Source organism: Centropristis striata, chromosome 3 (genome assembly GCF_030273125.1).
Source record: "Centropristis striata isolate RG_2023a ecotype Rhode Island chromosome 3, C.striata_1.0, whole genome shotgun sequence".
In the NCBI taxonomy this organism is placed as follows: Eukaryota; Metazoa; Chordata; class Actinopteri; order Perciformes; family Serranidae; genus Centropristis; species Centropristis striata.
In genome coordinates, this window is record NC_081519.1 from 6,411,334 (window position 1) to 6,432,167 (window position 20,834).

At 39.1% G+C, this 20,834-nt stretch overlaps 1 protein-coding gene and 1 long non-coding RNA gene across 3 annotated transcripts; one reads left to right on the forward strand and one right to left on the reverse strand.

The window, feature by feature from the left end:
* Positions 1 to 2,873: 2,873 nt before the first annotated feature.
* LOC131968651 (myosin heavy chain, fast skeletal muscle-like) lies at positions 2,874 to 13,801 on the reverse strand. 2 transcript variants are annotated; one of them, XM_059329631.1, is made up of 39 exons: positions 13,545 to 13,801; positions 13,140 to 13,283; positions 12,896 to 13,052; positions 12,775 to 12,802; positions 12,568 to 12,682; positions 12,392 to 12,484; positions 12,225 to 12,288; positions 12,011 to 12,109; positions 11,771 to 11,874; positions 11,240 to 11,378; positions 11,001 to 11,119; positions 10,639 to 10,788; positions 10,338 to 10,508; positions 9,945 to 10,251; positions 9,769 to 9,842; positions 9,597 to 9,684; positions 9,306 to 9,423; positions 9,107 to 9,230; positions 8,865 to 9,001; positions 8,484 to 8,739; positions 8,138 to 8,380; positions 7,874 to 8,050; positions 7,646 to 7,791; positions 7,236 to 7,326; positions 6,705 to 7,094; positions 6,462 to 6,588; positions 6,238 to 6,356; positions 5,941 to 6,137; positions 5,668 to 5,851; positions 5,416 to 5,581; positions 4,973 to 5,097; positions 4,580 to 4,888; positions 4,292 to 4,495; positions 4,070 to 4,195; positions 3,736 to 3,906; positions 3,540 to 3,644; positions 3,328 to 3,423; positions 3,111 to 3,242; positions 2,874 to 2,978 (listed from the first exon to the last, which is right to left on the reverse strand). In XM_059329631.1, the coding sequence occupies exons 1-39, from the start codon at positions 13,743 to 13,745 to the stop codon at positions 2,958 to 2,960; spliced, it is 5,817 nt and encodes a 1,938-aa protein (XP_059185614.1). In that variant the 5' UTR covers positions 13,746 to 13,801; the 3' UTR covers positions 2,874 to 2,957. The 2 variants fall into 2 exon arrangements, with proteins under 2 accessions (XP_059185614.1, XP_059185613.1); XM_059329630.1 differs by having other exon boundaries at positions 9,936 to 10,251.
* LOC131968654 (uncharacterized) lies at positions 13,729 to 20,691 on the forward strand. Its single transcript, XR_009394050.1, has 3 exons — positions 13,729 to 13,763; positions 17,137 to 17,231; positions 20,522 to 20,691. It is a non-coding gene; the product is annotated as an uncharacterized LOC131968654 (long non-coding RNA).
* Positions 20,692 to 20,834: the final 143 nt, after the last annotated feature.

Below are 20,834 nucleotides of genomic sequence, written 5' to 3' on the forward strand. Positions count from 1 at the left end.
TTTTATAGTTGTGTTAATGACTGCAACAAAATAATACAACATATACACTGTTAAAATAATCTGTTATCCTGTCTCTGTTGTCTGTCTCGCAGGTCACTATCAAAGGTCACTATCAAATGCATGTGTAATTCACTGTGTGTGTGCCCTCTCTCTATGCATTTATATATTAATCATGTAAGATGCTTTTGATACAATGACCATTATATATTGTTTTAAAACTATGATTACTTTAAATACATGTATCCCAACTGCTTAAACTTAGTAAGATTTTATAATCACAAAAATATATTGTATGTTTTATATTTTATGTTTTATAGCTTGTGTGCACATTGCAACATCTGTGTCTCCAATTCTATCTCTGTAAGTCATAACAAGGAAGGACGTTTTGTTGAATGTTTTGAGGAACAGGCCAGGTCAAGGACACAGTGTGCTGGGGAGAGGAGGTAACTATCTTCTCTGCCCGGTGACATGACGTGTCCCTAGATTGATTAAAACTGACGAATCAGCGGATCAAGAAGGCGGCACTTCCTGGAAGAAATCTACCTTTATGTCTTGGTAAACCATTGTCAGGATAAAAAAGGGTTCGAGGGACAGAAGGAGGGTCAGACCTCATGAACTGATCTGCCTTAATCATGTAAATCAGGGAAGTGAGTTTTGAACCCAGGGATCTCTGTAAAATGCACATTTCTTGACGTATTGTAATGAAATTATGTTAAACTGAGAACTTGTACGTCTCCTGCTCATCATTCCCTATCAAACGATCTGCGCAGAGAAATAGGTGAGGATTTTCTGTTGGTGTCAGATAATTCAATTTTAAAGGTTACCCCAATGCATTTCTCTAACAACACACAAATTATTGTCAGAGCAACATGCCTCAAAAGGAAAATAGACGGAAATCTAAACAGTGTAATAGCCTATACCATGTTCAGGAAATATGTTTATTTATTCCTTTTTATTTATTTATTTTTTTTTTACCAGATATATGTTCTTGAGCCAAAGCTAGGCCTACAGATAGTCCATTTGTCACATGTAGGAATTTTGTTTGTCAAAAACTGTGAGACATGAACGTTTTAAAATAATTTTTTTACCATTTTGATTTAGCTGAAAGAGTGAGCCTATGGTCTTACTTGAGAAACAGGTGAAAACATTTTTATTTTTTTTGCAGCCAATTGTATTGTGGTTTTATCACTTGTGAAGAGAAGATGAGAAGAGATGCTTTGATCCAACCCAGAATGTCTTAAAAAGCGGGGTAAGTGTTGTAAAGTGTGCCGTGTTAACATTGTAGCGTGAAGTTATTGATCTTTGTAATCACACTAAAGTTACCGTTACCATGGCTACTGGGGACGTTAGCTAACGTTAGCAGTTCAACTTGAACAGTTGGTATAAAAAAGGGTTTAACATGTAAAAAAAAAACGAAAAAGGATTTAGTTAAAGGATTGAGTTACTTCTGGTTCTTAATTAACAAGCTTGAACTTAATGTCAAACTAGCTAAACTACAGTTGCCAATAACGTTACGGCTCATTTGCTAACGTAAACGCTAACGGTAACGCATTTACCGTTAGCTCTAGTCCGGGGTAATGTCGTTTGGCCACAGAGCGTGACCCCTAGGGGGGCCCAGGGTTACAAAAGAGGGGCGTGGCAAGGCTAAATTGAAATAATTTCATTGTTCTCCAATGTTGCACTGTAAAAAATAATCTGTTTAATTTAGGGTAAAATACCAACAGCTGTGGTTGCCAGAACTTCACCATAAAAAATACAGTGAGTAGGGTTTTCTACTGTAAATTTAAATGTAAATATCAGCAAAAACTGTAATTTAGACTGAATAATCCTGTTATTTTTAGGGTAATTGTGTCATTCATTCACACATCCTGGCATTTCGCCATTCATTTTGCATGAAAATGTTGTGCTATTCTTTGATTTACGGTAATTAAAAGTGTCTAATACGGTGATATACAATTTTTAATTTTACGTCCTATTTCTGATGTAATAGACAGTGTTTTACTGTTGTTTCTACAAACCTTTTTTACATTTTACAGTGTGGTAAAAGCTAAATCAGATCATGGGGGGCGGGGCGAGATGATGACGCGTACTATTCCAACATGGCTGTAACAGACGTGAAGATCTCTTTCGATCTATCTGTAGACAGTGTTCTAGATAGTTTAGAGCCAAAGTTTATTTTAAAAGAAGAACACGTTCCATCGTTCCACCAACGGGGAACAAGACATGCAAAAAGTTAGGACTGCCTTGGGCGAACAGGTGGCAGAGCCAGGCGTCGTTCATTGGAAGAGCGTAACGGTCGTGAGGTAGCATATGCCTGAATCAGGGCGTTCATTTGCTGGGTGCAGTACCGGAGACAACTTTGTAGGCCAGCATTAGAGATTTGAATTTGATGCGGGCTGCAACAGGTAGCCAGTAGAGCTCAATGAGCAGCGGAGTGACATGTGACCTTTTTGGCTGGTTGTAGACCAGGCGCGTTCTGGATCATCTGAAGCAGTTTTACTGTGCAGTCTGGGAGGCCCGTCAGGAGGGCGTTGAAGTAGTCAAGTTTTGAGATGACGACAGCTTGTGTCAAGAGTTGAGTGTCATGAGTTAGGTAAGGCCTGATTTTGCTGATGTTGTAAATTGCAAAGCGGCATGACCGGGCAACAGAGGCAACATGACTAAGTTTCTCACCACCCTGGTGGGGGCAAGACGCAGGGAGTCAGTTTTGATGATTTTGATTTGTGTAAATATATTATATGCCAATTCGCTATGTTCTTTGAGACCTTCCTTTTGAACTTTCTGCTTGTAATGTATGTACTCCATGAAACCATTTCATTAAGTGTAAAGTGAAACAAACAGATTAATGAAACAAAACAGGTATTCAATTGCTTGCTTGTTTATTTCTTGTTGCACACTCGACACATCAGACAAAAAGGATCATATTTTATGATTTCTTCTCCTGCTTGGACTTATACTCATTCTTCAGCATCCTTTCCCTTTAATCAAATACAAAAGAGACAGTGAGGAGTTAGTGGTTCAATGTTTTGTCAATATATTCATATTGAATCTCCTTGTGTAAATATCATTAGAATGTACTGCTCAGTGATGAGAAATAAAAATGAACATACCCTGACAATCTCGCGGCTTTTGGCTCTCAGCTTGTTGACCTGAGACTCAGCGATGTCAGCACGCTCCTGAGCTTCCTCCATCTCATGCTGCACCTTCCTGTACCTGGACAGGTGGGTGTTGGCCTGCTCCTCCTGTATGATAAGCAACAGTAAAGTCAAAAAGTCAGTGAAGTCTGTGGACTGATTCACTCATTTTCAGAAATAGTATAATACTTACAGACTCCTCAGACTGCCTCTTGTAGGCCTTCACTTTGAGCTGCAGCTTGTCCACCAGATCCTGGAGTCGGGTGATATTCTTCTTGTCCTCCTCAAACTGACAGAATGACAGAAAATTGTAATACAGTCTAAATACTAGCTCAAGCCTACTGTTTTGTTGACTATATATTTTATGACCTTAAGTACTTTCCCTAGTTTTGAATAACAATTTACCTGATAGGTGAGCTCCTTTACTTTTCTTTCATATTTTCGCACTCCTTTGACAGCCTCAGCAGCACGCCTCTGCTCTGCATCGACTTCACCCTCCAATTCTCGGACCTTGAATGAAGAAGAATGCAGAGATTTTACAATGCAAAATGTTGTCAGGGCTTTCAGTAATTATTAAAGGATTGGTTCTTGTGCTACTCACCCTAGCCTCCAGTTTCTGGAGCTGCTTCTTGCCACCCTTCATGGCCAGATTCTCAGCTTCGTCCAGGCGGTGCTGCAGGTCCTTCACTGTCACCTCCAGGTTCTTCTTCATCCTCTCCAGGTGAGCGCTGGTGTCCTGCTCCTTCTTCAACTCTTCTGCCATCATGGCAGCCTACAGGGTTGAGTTATATATTATGGAATATATGCCTACTGCATTTTAATGTTTCAACTGCTATAACACAATATATGGTGGAGAAACATACAATATTATGCACTGACATATTATCCTCTGTACTTTGTGTTTAGTTACAAAGAAATGTGTAAAGATGACTCACATCAGTGATGGCCTTCTTGGCCTTATCCTCAGCATTTCTTGCTTCCTGTACAGAATCTTCCACTTCACCTTGGATCTGAATAAGGTCAGCCTCCAACTTCTTTTTGGTGTTGATAAGACTGGTATTCTATTTGAATTGAAGTTCAAATTGAATAAGAAGTCATTTTCAGTTGTCAAATGTATCACATTGTTGTTTACATTTTTTATTTTTTTGTTTTTTCACCTGAGAGTGCAGCAGCGCCACACGCTCGCTGGCATCAACCAGCTCCTGTTCAGCCACTTTGCGGCTTCTCTCTGTCTGCTCCAGTGCAGCTCTGAGCTCCTCGATCTCAGCCAGCATCAGGCTGTTCCTGCGCTCCACCATGGCAACCTGCTCCCTCATATCCGCCTCACCTCTAATAGCTTCATCAAGATGCAGCTGGGCATCCTAAATAAATAATAAAAAAAACATTTTCAATGCAGTCCGACTAAAGTAAACTTTACCGTTAATTTAGTTTAATAAGCCCCATACCTTAAGCTGCCCCTGCACGTTTCTCAGCTGTTTCTGGGCTTCAGCTGCCTGGCGGTTGGCGTGGCTCAGCTGAACCTCCATCTCATTGAGGTCTCCCTCCATCTTCTTCTTGATTCTCAGGGCATCATTCCTGCTCCTGACCTCAGCATCCAAAGTGGTCTGCATGGACTCGATCACCCTCTGACTGTTCCTCTTGATCTGCTCGATCTCCTCGTCCTTCTCTGCAAGTTTTCTGTCAATTTCACCCTTGACTTGGGTGAGTTCGAGCTGAATGCGGAGAATCTTTGATTCTTCATGCTCCAGGGTAGCCTTGACAAAAACATGAATGTTTATAGTGTAGCCTCGGCAACACTTGAAATTGTGTTAAATGAGATATATCTTTTCAGACAGTACCTCTGCCTCTTCAAGTGATGTCTGGAGTTCACACTTCTCACACTCAACAGTCTTTTTAGCTTTTTCCAGTTCATGAATGGTTTTTCCACTCTCACCAATTTGCTCGGTGAGATCGGAAATCTCCTCTGAAAGAAGCAAAATGTACAAATGATTATTTATTTTGTCTCTTGTTAGACATTTAGATTCAATATTCTGTACACATGTACATCTATTTTTTAAACTAATATTTTGTGTGACATTTTATGTCTGTTCAAAATCATAGACTATGCACATTAAACCTGTTGGCCCACTGGGGGGCACACTTTTCCATTCCTGTCAGTTCAGTCAAGCCTATAGCACAGCTTCTCTTATAAAGTCTGTACAACTCTGCACATTCAGACCACTCTGAACTCTTTTTATAAGTGGCCTATTTTAGTATTCTGCTTTTTTAAAGGTTTGCATACGTTGCAGATTTTTGTTCTCTCTCTTCAAGGTCTCCAGGTGATCCAAAGCTTCTTCATATGAATTTTTCAGCTTGAACATCTCAGTGCTGAGAGAACGAGATTCTTTAAGAGATCCCTCCAGCTCTGCCTGGCTCTCCTCATACTTCTGCTTCCACTCGGCAAGAACCTGAAAACATATAAAAGATCCATGTATTTCAGTATGTCATAACTCCACAGCCTTCACTTCAGCACACAAGGCACAAAACAACAAACCTTGTCGAAGTTCCTCTGCTTCTTGTCGAGGCTAGCAGCCAGAGCATTAGCTCTCTCCACATCAATCATCATGTCTTCCACTTCACCCTGCAGTCTCTGTTTTGTCTTTTCCAGAGAGGCACATTTTGCATTCACTGCCTCGATGGATTCCTCTGCATCCTGAAGACGCTGGGCAAGCTTTTTCCTGGAGAAACATGGGACAGAGTTATGAGTTAAAGTTCTACAGTGAAAGAGCTTAAATTTGCGACAGATGGTAAAATTGTAATGACTTACTTAGCCTCCTCCAGCTCCTCAGTGCGCTGAATAGCATCAGTCTCGTATTTGGCTCTCCACTGAGCAACTTCGCTGTTGGCCTTTGACATTCCACGCTGCAGCTCAGATTTGGCCTCCTGCTCCTCCTCATACTGCTCTCTGAGCAGGTCGCAGTCATGACGAGATGACTGAACAGCGTGAGCCAGGGCGTTCTTGGCCTTACAAAGAAATAAGAGACATTTTTTATTAAATAGAATGTCTCAAACATACGTACATTAGTTGTTTTATTAAGTAAAACTTTTTTTTATGTGCACATACTTTGACCTCCTCTTCAACGTGCCTCTTGAGCTCTTCAATCTGCTGGGTATAAGCCTGTTTGCTCCTTGTCAGCTGAGAGATCAGTGCTTCTTTCTCCTCCAGTTGGCGACTGAATTCACCTGAAGAAAGACAGAGGGTTGGAATAAATCTATATGCAAATATGAGCATTTTATTGGAAATACAAGCTTAGGATCACTAAAATACATTAAATATGTTTTTCTCACCATTCTCTGTTAGCAGTCTTGCCCTTTGTGCCCCAATGTCATTTAGCTGTCGCACATGCTCTTCATTTTTGCTCTTCATCTCACTCAGTTGATCCTCAAGAGTACGACACATTTTCTCCAGATTGCCCTGAAATGAGTTGTGTCATCCCAAAGTAGTGCATTGTAGTGAGCTGAATAAATGCAGGGATGTACTACAGTACGTTTTGATGACTCGGTTGTAAGTTGTTGTTTTTTTTACTTTACCTTTGATTTTGCGACAGCCTCCATATTGCTGCTGAGGTCATCGATCTCCATCTTGCATTCACTTTTCTCCTTCTCCAGCTTCTGTTTGACTCTTTGGAGGTTGTCAATCTGCTCTCCCAGCTCTGCCACACTGTCAGCCTGCTTCTTGCGGAGAGCCGCAGCGGTGGCCTCGTGCTGCAGGGTGGACTCTTCGAGATCGCGACGCAGCTTCTGGAACTCGGCCTCCCGCTTCTTGTTCATCTCGATCTGAACAGACGTTGCACCGCCAGCTTCTTCCAGCCTCTCGCTGATCTCCTCAAGTTCCCTGGAGAGATCTGCCCTCTGCTTCTCCACTTTGGCTCGAGCAGCTCGCTCAGCCTCAATCTCCTCCTCCAGCTCCTCAATACGAGCCTAATATTTACATGTTGGAAAAAAATCCATAAACATAGCCACAACCTATTATATTTTTGTCTAAAAGTCTAAGCACATCCGGACCATCCAAATTAAGTTGAGTGCAGTCATTGTAAGATAATGTTACCATACTGTACCAACCTGAAGTTCTTTAATTTTTTTCTGAAGCTGAATAGAGAGTGTTTGCTCATCCTCAATCCTGCCAAGAAGTTGGCTAGTTTCAAAGTCCTTCCTGTTTAGGGACAAAAAATGATAAACATTACATTAACATTCATTTCTTGAGTGTCTATTGTTAGGATAAAGTCATTGCAAGATTCACACTCTAGATTCATTTTCTAGAATATTTATTAAGCATAGTTATTTGGTTTTGATTGCTTTGAATAAGTGATGTGTTAACTTAATCTTTGCATGTCAGCATTTAATTTTTCTTGTGTAAAACTTTTCCATTTATTTCAGTTGAGTCTTTGTCCACAGGAAGATTTTATCCTGGCTGCTATATGTTGGAGTAATAGGTCAAACATGATCACACTGATGAGTCTAATTGTACTCACTTCTTTAATTTCTCCTCAGACTGCTGCTTGTCGTTCTCCAGATCCATTATGGTTTCATGGGCGAGTTTCAGATCACCTTCAAGCTTTCTTTTTGATCGCTCAAGGTCCATACGCAGCTTCTTTTCTTGCTCTAGGGAACCTTCAAGCTGTTAACCAAGACGAAAAATTATACATTTCTTTCATTTTCAAGGGGACTGAAATCACTGTTTGTTATTACTATATACATACGTCATCCACTTGCTGCTCCAGCTTGGTCTTGGCCTTCGTCAGAGTGTTGACTTTGTCTTCCTCTGCCTGCAGATCATCAAGGACCTGTTGATGGGCCTCTTGGAGGGCTTTCTTCTCTTTGGTCAACTTGGCAATGGTCTCATCTTGAGATGTCATTTCCTCTACCAGGTTCTTAACCTGTATTCACAATATTGTGAATTATTTTAGGGGGTGTTAGTATAATACAAATATAAGACTTTGAGGCCTTATGGAAGATACACCAACCTTGTTCTCGGTGGCATGTTTCTCCTTCTCCACTTTAGCCAGGGTGAGCTCCAAGTCATCAATGTCTTTCTTCAACTCAGAGCACTCGTCCTCCAGCTTCCTCTTCTTTGCAGTCAGCTCCGCATTCATTTCCTCCTCATCCTCCAGTCTCTCAGACGTCTCTTTGAGTTTGGCCTCAAGCTGGATTTTTGCTTTAATAAGCCCCTCACACCTTTCCTCTGAATCACTGAGGGTTTCAGCTTCCTAGATTTGCAATGGCATACAATTATAAAATAAATAAATATTTAGTTATTTGTAAATTTGTACACCATTAAAGTAGCAAACTGTCTTGCTCTAGTTATCTTACAGACTGAATCTGTAGCTGCAAGTCATTCTTCTCCTGTAGCAGGGAAACCATCTTCTCCTCCAGTTCTTTCTTCTTAGCCAGAGCCTTTGCTAGATCTTCTTTGGTCTTTTCAAAGTCCTGTTTCATTTGGGCCATCTCCTTTTCAGTCTCTGCACTCTTCAGCAGAGGCTTAATCTTGAAGTACAGCTTCATCCATGGCCAGGTTTTGACATTCATGAATGAGCGGATGTTGTACTGAATAGAATAAATTGCCTCCCTGGGGATAACAGAGGTATTGATTAGGTTTTCAAAGTTAATATTTGACTTGAAAATGTACATTTAACTTGTGATCTACAAAGCTACAGTTGCCCTTTGATGTATGAAGCTAACTGTCTACAGTACCTGCGCTCCATCATCTTGACAAATTCTGTCCTCATAAGGTAACCTCTGCAGAGAGCCTGTGTCATTGTGACCAGGATAGCAAGTTTATCATCTCTCATCTCCTCAAGAGTTCCCAGCAGACCGGCTTTGAAAAACACCTAAAATAAAGTTGAATGTACTATGAATTGTTACGCTAACTTTCCGTATCAGGGTTAGCAGTTTATTATTTTTTTTAAAACACCCATAACACACAAACAGATTACCTTTGTGTGTCCAAATTTATACTGAGATTGGTCAACATCAATGGAGCCCAAGAGTTTCTCTGAGGCCTTTTTGTTGTCGATAAATTGTCCCTCGGGGATGACACTGGCATTCAAAACTTTGTATCTAATAAAATAAATTGAATAAAAAATTAATAATTGATAAAACATTTCTTAAGATTTTAACCACAGTAGTAATTACCTCTGCTTGAAGTCACCGTAGAGGATTCTGCTGGGGAAACCTTTCCTGCAGATCCTGATACCTTCCAGCACACCGTTACACCTCAGCTGGTGGATGACCAGGAAGTTCTCCATGAGACCTGTGATATTTCATTAAGTATTTGTCATACATTAGTAACTGTGAAAAGAAATGAATGAATCATTTCCTTTCCTGACATGCTTTTTCACTTTTTTTCCATCAATACATGAAACTTAAACACGTATAGTCTATAGGCAAGACTTGATAAAATCAGATTAGACACATAGCACATACCTGGTGTCTTTGATTCATTGGGAATCAGGCAGCGCACAAAATGAGGATGTGTGCTCCTCAAATTTGTCATCAGCTTGCCCAAATTCTCCTGAAGAAGCAAAAGGAAATTAAATTGGCAAAAGGCACTTAATTAATCCAATGAAGTATAAAAAGTCCTTCTGTCATATCTCACCCTGAACAATGCAGACACAGTCTGGAAGGAACCACCCTTCTTCTTGCCACCTTTCTTTCCGCCACCGCCTTCAGCTGTCAGAGGAGTGAGGATTATATTAAAATAATTAAATCAACATATGCAATACATTTAAATGTTTTATATCTCATCATGTAGAAATGGGTAACAGTATGTACCATCTGCTCCAGGGTGTGCTGCATAGAGGTGAGCCAACAGTTTAGCTGAAGACTTCTGGTAGAGCTGAACCACTGAGTCATTCAGGGGGTCTTTGTTCTTATCCAGCCAGCCAGTAACATTGTAATCAACAGTGCCGGCATAGTGCACCAGGGAGAAATGGGCCTCAGCTTTGCCTTTGGCAGGTTTGGGTTTCTGGAAGGGAGCACTTTTACCCATGTGCTGGTCGTACATCTTGTTCTTGAAGGTCATGTCTGTTGCCTTGGGGAACATACACTCCTCTTCAAGGATGGAGAAGATGCCCATTGGCTGTCAAAATGAAAATATTAATTATTAAAACACTTCAAGTCATCAGATAGTTTTCTATGTTTGTGAATATAGAGCATGTCACTGACCTTCTCAATCAGCTCAATGCAGGCAGCTAAGTCCATACCAAAATCAATGAACTCCCATTCAATCCCCTCTTTCTTGTACTCTTCTTGCTCCAGGACAAACATGTGGTGGTTGAAAAACTGTTGCAGTTTTTCATTGGTGAAGTTGATGCACAGCTGCTCCAAGCTGTTGTACTAATGAAATTCAAATATGAAAGTTCAGCAAGGGCCACAAATAACATTACTTAAAAATGAATTGGGTTGATCTCTCTGGTTTGATTAAAGCTGCGTAAGATTAGGTTTTATATCAGCCAAGCATACTTACATCAAAGATTTCAAACCCAGCAATATCCAGGACACCGATGAAATAGCTTCTGGACTGCTTGGTATCCAACATCTCATTAATTCTGACGACCATCCACAGGAACATTTTCTCATAGACAGACTTGCAGAGGGCCATGACGGAATTGTTGACCTGATTTTTGTAAATTAATATTACAAGATTAACAGGTGTTGTAAAAATGAACACCATTTTCGGGGTTAAAACAGGTTAAAAAGAGTCATGGTTGCATAGTGAGCCTTAAGTCAGAAAAATATTGTCTTTAATATACATTTAATGTCTGGAAGACCATCTTTTTCAAGTGTTAATTTGTTTTGTTCTTGCATATTGTTGTCAACATCCCATACCTGATTGACAGTTTGACCTTTGGTCACATACTCGTTCCCAACCTTCACTCTGGGATAGCAAAGTGCTTTCAGCAAATCGGCAGAGTTCAGACCCATGAGGTAGGCGATTTTATCTGCCACTAGAAGAAGAACATAAACCATGTCCATTTTTCAGGATAACTTCATAAATGTACTTCTAAATCACAAATTATTTTTCCAGTGGCGAATACTGGACTACTCATGGTGTTTTGTTTTTATACCCTCAGTGCCATCAGGCTCAGCCTGCTCTTCACGCTGCTTCTGCTTGAACTTCATGTTTCCGTGATGCATCACAGCTCCAGTCAGCTTGAAGATGTTTGCTTTCTCATCTGCAGTGAAGCCCAGGATGTCGATAGCAGTCTGTAAAATGAAGAGTCACTTTAAAATGCAAAATTAGATTATTTAACTGTTGCCCTGCCTCCTGAAATGTTTAGAGTCCAATACAAGTTATTTTGCTTGAAAGTAAAAAAAAAACAGTATGGTTTGGGTAAATCTAGTGGTGTAATATCAGTTCTATCTACTACATTTTTGACTAGTAGTACTAATGACCTACAATGCAAAATACATACCATTAAATACATTTCCATGCATTACTGCCTAAAAAATTGGAGTTCAGTCGAAATAATGATAGGATTTTATTGCTGAGACATAACAAATTGGTACCTTAGTGTACGTAATAAAAACAGTTATCATAAAAGTGAACATCTGACTGAGCTGCAATCACTGTAAATGCAAAGTGAACTTGTTTTTACATCAGTGGCGACGAATTCTTCTATGTCATCGATACTCTTGACAGTGATTTCACCCTGACTGATCATATGATAGTCATATGGGTTTTTGGTGATCAGGAGGGCCTCTGGGGAAAAAAAAAGATTAAAAAAAAAGTTGTTATAACAGTATATACTGGTTAGAACTGATAAGCACATGTTGTTAAATTCCTGTAGAATAGCTGACAATATTACTCAGTATTATATTATTTACTAATCTCACACCTATCAGTTCAGGTTTGTGGCCTGTCATGAGCTGATAGAAGATGTGGTAGCTCCTCTCAGCAGACAGCTGGAACGTCACTCGAGACTTCTCCAGCAGATCTGTAGGGATTTATGTGTTGGAAAAATTAAGGGAAAACTCCTGTGAAGCACAGCAAAAGAAGTTGGCCTTTTTATAAAATGTATAATGCTTGATGAGTTCCACAAAAAACCTTACATGTTTCAATATCAGCTGAAGCCAGCTTTCCAGTTGTTCCAAAGTGAATTCTGATAAATTTACCCTATACAAAACGGGATAACATCTTGATTAATGTCACGTTGAATGATCGTTGTCACAAAATAACACAAAGTTTAAGTCAAAGTGAAATCTTAAAAATAACTTACAAAACGTGAAGAGTTGTCATTTCTCACAGTCTTGGCATTGCCATAAGCTTCCAACAGTGGGTTTGCTGCAATGATTTGATCTTCCAGTGACCCCTGGAAATAACATTAATCGCTGTGACAACTCTCAGCTTTTTTTCATTTTAGATTTAATATTAATATTGTTTCACTCCTCTTACCTGCATTTTTCCAGCAACCGGCGGTGCCTCCTTCTTTCCTCCAGCCACTGCGATTGTCGCAAAGTACTGGATGACACGTTTGGTGTTGACAGTCTTTCCTGCACCGGATTCTCCACTGGGTTTAGGAGTGTGTTCATAAATGTTATTTCAATTGCCTGATTTTACTACTGATGCCAGTACTTATAGTATAGAAAAATGGTCACTTACGTAATCAGGATTGACTGGTTTTCTCTATCTGCAAGACATCAAAATAGTGTAAAGTTAGGAGTTGACTTCTCATAAAGTAAAGCTACTGTCTTAGTCATCAGGCTGACTGACTGACTGATACCTTGGAGCATGAACTGATAGGCGTTATCAGAGATGGAGAAGATGTGGGGTGGAGCCTCAATCCTCTTCTTGCCTCTGTATCCTGCTACAACCACTGAATCATACACTGGGAGCCACTTGTAGGGGTTCACAGTGACACAGAACAGCCCTGAGTAGGTCTGTGGAGAAAGAGAGGATTTTCACTGACATGTGTCTTCATGTAGTCATTGCTTCATCTGCTGCTGTGATGATCCGGGCAAACTCACGTAGATCATCCATGCTGCATAACGCTCTTTGAGGTTATACAACACAGAAGGCTCACTGAGGTGGGTCATCATGGCCATGTCCTCAATCTTATCGTACTTTGGAGGGTTCATGGGGAAGACTTCATCTTCCTTTACAGTAAGGGTCTGTGACACGGACAGAAACAACACAGGACATCAATTCTGACAGTAGACAGGTGATGAGAGCAAACTGGTGAGTATTCATCCTATTACAGACAGTATTCCCATTTAGAAAACCATGAATGTTAAGATCAGTTTAAAATATTTTACCTTTCCCTTTATTACAGAGAAATCATAGAGTTCCATCACTAGACATGCACTGGCATCCATACAAATACATTTTACTCGAGTGTAAAATAAAACATTTTGATTTCATTCCAGGCTAACCTTTTTACAGAGAGTCTCCACGGTGGCCTTGCCGCCCTCTTTCTTAATGAGCTTCCCCTTGAGGTACATCTCTGCAGGCTCGGTCACAAAGTATGCAGTTTTAGCATCAAACGGAGTGTTTTGAGCTTCAATTCTCTCTCTTTCTGGCTTCCGGAGGTAAACGGCCGCCGGGCCAAAACACTCCATTTCCCCATCACCCATGTTGACGCTTTACTGCAAGTAAGTAAAAACAGCACAGCAGTCAATTATTGAATTAATTTAAGTCATAATATCTTCTAATGATGGCATCTCCACCAATGACCAAAGCTGTTTGAACAAAGCTTCCGAAAGGCTTCCGGAGGTAAAGGGCCGCCAGGCCAAAACACTGCATTTCAGGGTCGACACTCATGATGACCCTCTAACTCAGACATGTCCAAACTATTCCACAAAGGGCCGTGTGGCTGCAGGTTTTCGTTCCAACCAAGCAGCAGCACACCAGACTTGACTCAGTTAATCAACTGATCTCAGTCTTCACACAGTTTATTGGTCAAACTGTGTGCTTTTGCTTGGTTGAAACGAAAACCTGCAGCCACACGGCCCTTTGTGGAATAGTTTGGACATGCCTGCTCTAACTGTATGAGAGGAAACAAGACAATAGTCAGTTTAAATGCCACGAAAATAGAATGATGTTGTCACTTTTACACTGTCTATAATTACTGTAGTTGCATTAATGCTCTACCTTTTAAGATTGGTTAAGTACAGATAGGTAATTAAAGTACTAACAAGAGTGTGGTGTTCACAGGGGATCAGTTTAACATGTATATTGCATATAGACTCGATTTTAAACCAAATCTCATCTTGAATAATACTCCGGGACAAAAACAAATGTCATTTACTTTGGATGACACCAGGTGAGCAGCAGGGGTTCTTCTGGCAGACTTCAATGCAGACTTCATAAAAAAAAAATAGTAAAGATGTAAGGTTCAGAAAAGGTTGCTTCTTAGCATTACATCAATCATACTTTATTTTCAAATAAATTGAGGAAAATTAAATGTAAATATATTAATCAAACTTTTCAAACTGTCTGCATCCATATACATTTTTATCTTCTATAATTTAAAAACTATTTACTTGATACAAATGATTCATGCATGCAATTATGATATCTTGTATTGGATTAATTGAATGACTCTAAATGAGTCTGAGCCACAAAGAAACTTACCTTTGCTGGGTGTCTGTCCTTGTTGGAGGTTTGCTGTGCCTTTTATATAGTGTGATGGGAGCCTATCACATGTGTATCGCTGTATTTGGTCATGTCGCCTGGCACAATGCGTGTGCAGTAGTTCTTGCCTCTCGCTGTCACATTACACTGTTAAGAGGATGTCTTCCGTGCTGGCTCATTGTTGGGAGTTTAGAAATATTATCCATATTCCTGTGATTACAGGCAAACAATTAGGCTGTTATGTTGGCTTTAGGAATAAATGTTGTCCTACATTGTGAAGACAGGAGCAATATGTTAAGATGTATCTACATATTCGATTTATTGAGTTTGATTAATTAAGTTTAATATAGCACACAGATGTTAATTTTTTTCTGCTTGTTCATACTACTGTGTATGGGCATAAGCTACAGATGTGAAGTTGGTTCAGCCTTTGCCGAAGGTCAGTTTGGTAGTTACAGACAGTCCAAAGGTGTGACTAATGCATCTTTTTAATGTCCCCTGGCACAACAGTAGCGCCTTGCCATGCTTTGGCGAAGCTTTAAAAAGTCACTGATATACTGTTTCAGAGTCCTTACAAGTCAGAAATTATTAAAAAACGAAATGAGTGCCAACGAGCATTAAAGAAAAGGAAAGGATTACCAAGGGATTCTTTCTCACAACACTGCCAACAGCTGTTCTTATTCTTGCTCTTAAGGGATAAACAAGGGAGACTGAGACGGTCCCTGAATGTAGAGCAGCTGAGTGATGGATTCCACTTCTACTTCCTTTGTTTCACACATCACCGTGAGGGATTTTGTGTATCTCAAAGTTCAGAATGTTTCGGGCATTCATTTCTTAGCTGTTTTGTCTATTGAAAGTCTGCAGTTTGTGTTGAGGTATAGAAGATGTTCTCATCAATGGCAAGTGCATTCATCATCAAACATTTTTGCCAAGAACCTGGCACGCAAAAGTGTGAGGAGACAGCCACTAGGCACTGTTTCCACTGGAAAGAGTATCTACTTACGGCATGGATTAAGAAGAAGAAATTCTGAAGTGGTTACCCAGAAGATATAATGAGGCACTGTCTTCCACAAACATGTGTTACACGATACCTGCTCTGAAATCTTCTGTCTTATTAGGGCAAAATTCAAATATAGCACCCGGCTTGTGTTTATGCTCAGGCCAAGTGCTCAAGGGGCTTATTGTGTTTTTATAGTCTTTGATCTTCGTCTGTCAGTTTCTGCATTTATCAAGCAGCAACAACTGTGCTCGGGATAACAAACCAAGGTGAGTGTTGAGTAACATTCCAGTTTACAAGCTGGCCACAAGGAGCATGGATATACATTTACAGTAGCGATACATCCATGTCTTACATTGTGAGTACAAACATTTTTATTGCATTTGTAATTACTGCGATTTGACTGTATTTTGTGGTATGGTAGCCAGTCAGACTATTTGTTTTAGAACAGTAAAGTAAACTGTTTCAGAGTTTCAGCACTCAGGTGTGGGTTGTATGTCTATGTCAAGCTTGCTAACTCATTTTGCAGCCTTAGCATGAAGGTCCTCAACCATCTCAAGAATATTTTTCCTTTTAAAGAACCTCTGTAATAAAGCTGCTTCGGTGTCATTTATGATTCATGATGTACATCGTAATATTATCTTGCAACATTTCAATGAAGTTCTCTTTAAGCTGTACTGAAATAGTGCTCCAGGACACAGTGACTGTCATTTTAAAGAAAACATTTTGTTTATGACAACGTTTAATGTTCTTTGGTTAAAATTAGGTCTCAGTGTTTGACTTTTAAACCTGTTTACTTAACCATGTTACCGTAGAGCTTCTGGGATTAGGGTGTGAGGAGGTGAGACGTGGACGATGACTGAGGACTCCAACGGTTTATTAGTCACTCATTATATCTTGGAAGCTACTGGCTTTAAATAATGTGCATAGATGAAATTTGGCATCATCATGCCATTGAGCAAATTATGCTTAATATTCTTCAAGAAACCATTTCATTCGCCTAAATGTGTCGTCTGTATGATGAAAATAAACGGCTGACTCACAACCTTTGTGAAGGAACAACTTTTTTTTCAACGACGTTGAGAGTGGTTGCTTGGGGTTATGTCAGTTCCTTGTTGGTGCTCATGACTGTCACAAGGATATGTGTAATAATGTTTGTGTTAGGGGTCACTGACATCTTATAAACACCAGAGGGAGCCTCAAGTTGCAAATGTGCCAATAGGCTGCTCATATTACCATTCTTTGTCCCTTCACATTACACCAACTCACCAACTCATAAGTTCATTTAGTAGTGAATTAAGTTTTCTAATATGTTATCATTGGTATTAGGTTGCAAATATCAATTTAGAAGTACAAATTAACTCATGTTTCGTCTTTATTTGTTTCCACTCTAGGTCACAAAGGCAATGTTTAAATCTATCACACCATGCATTTGGACAGAAGGCAGGGAAACACCCTGGACGGTGCTTCATAACCTTTTTAAAATCTGGTATGACACATTTACACTTCTCTCTCTCTATATATATATATTTCACAAATTGTAATTCCTGTGTACAACCCTGGTCCCAAAAATGGTGGAGTGACTTGTCAAACGTAAATAAAAACAGAATGCATGAGTGTATATTTGCAAAAACAAAGGTTTATCAGTTTGAACATAAAATATACTGAGTTTTGTAAAATTTTCATTCAGATTGCACAACCAATGCAAAAAGCAACATAATTTGCACATTAATTGGCAGTTTGTGGAATAAAAAAGATGTTGTTTTGGGGATACGGTAATGGAAAGGCTCATTTAGAAATGAACAAACATGCAAGTGAAGAGAAGTAACTGATAGTTACCAGATACCATGTTGTGTAGAACAAATCCTGTGTAAAAATAACTGAATCTTAATTGTCTTAGGCAGAATTGCCCTTTCTGCAATGCTTAGTCATTGAAGGGCATACATACATAAAAAGACAAACATTCTTAAGCATAATAATAATAATGATAAAAAAGTTTATCAGTAGTTTTATTAAAAAGCACCACCCACAAATACAGGGGGACTTTAGCAGGACTTATGCATTCAGCACACTTACCAAAATAAATTAATCCAGAGTCATCACTGTCATCAATCACTGACAGACTCATGTACTCACATCTCTGTTCATGGAGATCTAGAACCAGCTGGAATTTGCAGGGGTTACCTGACATTCCTGATTCTCATGACAACAAACTGAACAAACACATTTGAATGATGATCATTACTGAAATGCAAATAGAGACGATGTATTTACATCTTATGATGACATGCTGATTTCATGAAATGTTTTGACATCAGGCTTCGTACATTCACCTCATCTCCATAATCAATACATTCAGAAAGTGAGTTGTTTGGTAAGTTCTGTGGTTGTGATGGCCGTGTACACAGTACCTTCAACTTCATACAAACAATTTGTGCTTTATGACTTGGGCTTAAATGTTCAGCAAAAGATTACCTCAGCCTTATCCTAATCTTGACACACTGTGCCTAAATATGTCAACCTAAATTAGAGTAGTAGTAAACAAAAAAATACACTCAATTTATTGCATGCAGAATTAATACATGTGCACACACTCAGACTAATGTAGAGAGTTATCACTTTCTGCATATGCAATTATACAAACAACTTGAAAAGGAGACAAGGAATTTTAAGTGGCCGGCATTGACATCCCTATACAGTACATACTTTGAAATTTCAGTTGATCCAAAAGGCATTTTACTCTCAGGCCAGATATGTTTTAGCATGCACCATACCATCATTGCATCATACATTAACAAACCATGTTGTATACAAAACACATCAATGCAATCTCACAAAAATATCTTGGCTGTTATTGGAAGTTTAAACTTTACAGGTACCCCCTTCAATATACACACCAGATAATACCATGATAAGTACATTTCATTTCACAGATAACAACATTATTCAAGTATTTAACTTACTTGAAGTCGCTGCTTTCAGTATGTTAAACGCAATTCAGAACATGTCCTTTTTCGATGTCGACTCAAGAAAACGGCAAAGAAAAGCATCACTCTCATCTCCCCTTTCCTCACTCCCATTCTACACTTAGTAATATGGATTTCTCTGTTAACCCAACAGTAAATGGTAACACACACACACACACACACACACACACATATGCACACACAAACTAATGCATGCATACATAAACAAAAATGTCAGTGTGTTGAGTAACACCTGCACAAAGATGTCTTATTTATTACACACAAGGGAATATTAGCTGCTGTGGCACTCAAAAATGTCTTGGCCACCCTGAAGACGGGATGATGTTTACTTAAAACCAACAGGTGGTGTATTATGTGAACAAGCTGTTAATCTGGTTTCATTTAGGCAAGTATTTGCAGTCTAATTTTGCTATTATTTCATTATATTAATACATCTGAAGGCTTATAAATGAATCAATTCAGATAAAACAGCACATTGTGTAGTATTCTGTAGTAAACCTGTAGCTTTTATAGGTAATTCTTTGCTTGCAGAAGCTTCCCTGTCAGATATTTCTTACAATCGCAAATGTGCATGTACCAGATTTTTCATGTGTTTGCTATTAAGATACTTTTTTAACAGTGGCTTTACAATACTGGCTTACACAACTCAATAAAGACCATCATACAACATTACATTACAGCAACATAAACTCAACACAAAATGATGATGAATGTTAAAGGTAATTGAAAAAGCAAGTTCTCACGGAACGATTTCCAAGATTGTATTTTTCTGACTGAAGTTCACACATTGGCTCATACAAACATTGCTAATGCTTAAAATTAAGATAGATTAATTGCTTTTTTCTCTTTCTAAACTATATCAACTCTAAGTACCATAAATGACTCAGTACCTCATTGGCTCGTTTGGGTGGCACATCTTTTCAAATATTTACAGCGCAATTATTTCTAGCATCAGAGGCCCTTCACAGGAACCAAACAATAAGCAATGCTAGCACCATGCGCCCATCAAACACAACAAACTTCCATAGATGTCTACTTACCATGGTACAGAACCTAACTAAATTGTACTTGATGCGTTTATAACCAAGTCAGAATACTAATAGTCTGAAGCAAAAATAAGGAGCTTCACAGCCTGGAATTTCTTCTGAGGTGCTTAGTAATAGGATGCTGAAATACATCTGACATGTAATTAACAGAAGCGTTCAATGAATTTGTCAACAAATGCAATAGTAAGAGCCTGGGCATTTGTGAGCTGGAGGCTATATTTGCTTTAAGTCCTAATAAGACCGGAAAGAAAGGCCAGACATATTGAATATCACCTTTTATTGCAACTTAATCGCACCACAAGAGAATACTTTCACAGTGTCTGAGGTGTCATCTTTCTTTGGAGAGAAGGCACAACAGTATAATGGACCATAATGGGATCTTAAATTAGCCTCATCTGAACACTTGGCCCAATCCTCAAGAGATGTTTGAAACAATGTCACAACCAAAGGTTTGTTTGATGGTATAACAAACTTGTGTGCATGCAGATGGACAAAAAAATCCTGTAATAAGACTTTCTGGCACACAATTTCAAAGATTTTGAATAATGATTATATTAATTTATATTTTCTTAAAGTCCTATAATAAATCAAAAATACAGTATATATTAATTATTCCTCCTTGTTAAACTACTTATTGCAACATATTGTGATGTTAAAATACATGGTCATAACCAAGAACAGGACAGGAATTTATGATTTTGATCTGGGGTTTCATTTAATCTTAATGTTGTTTTTCTATCATGTAGGATAAGGTGACACCAGTTATGATGATGGATTGGAGAACACCATCTGATATCGTTCTCAAAACAAGCTCTGTGACCTAAACAGGAGGACTGCTCCTGCGCGGTGTCCAGAGATTTCAGTATAAAAGAAGCACTTCCAGGCTCAGCAGAAGTGTTGGACTGACAGGCTGCCAACAAAGGTGAGTCCTCCATCACACTTTATACAGTGATCACTGCTTCTAATTAATTAGTTATTTGAGATAAGCTATTTTAGCTTCAGTGTATCTGTTTCTTTTTATAACTTGACTTTGACTTTTTTTCAGTATCCACATAACAA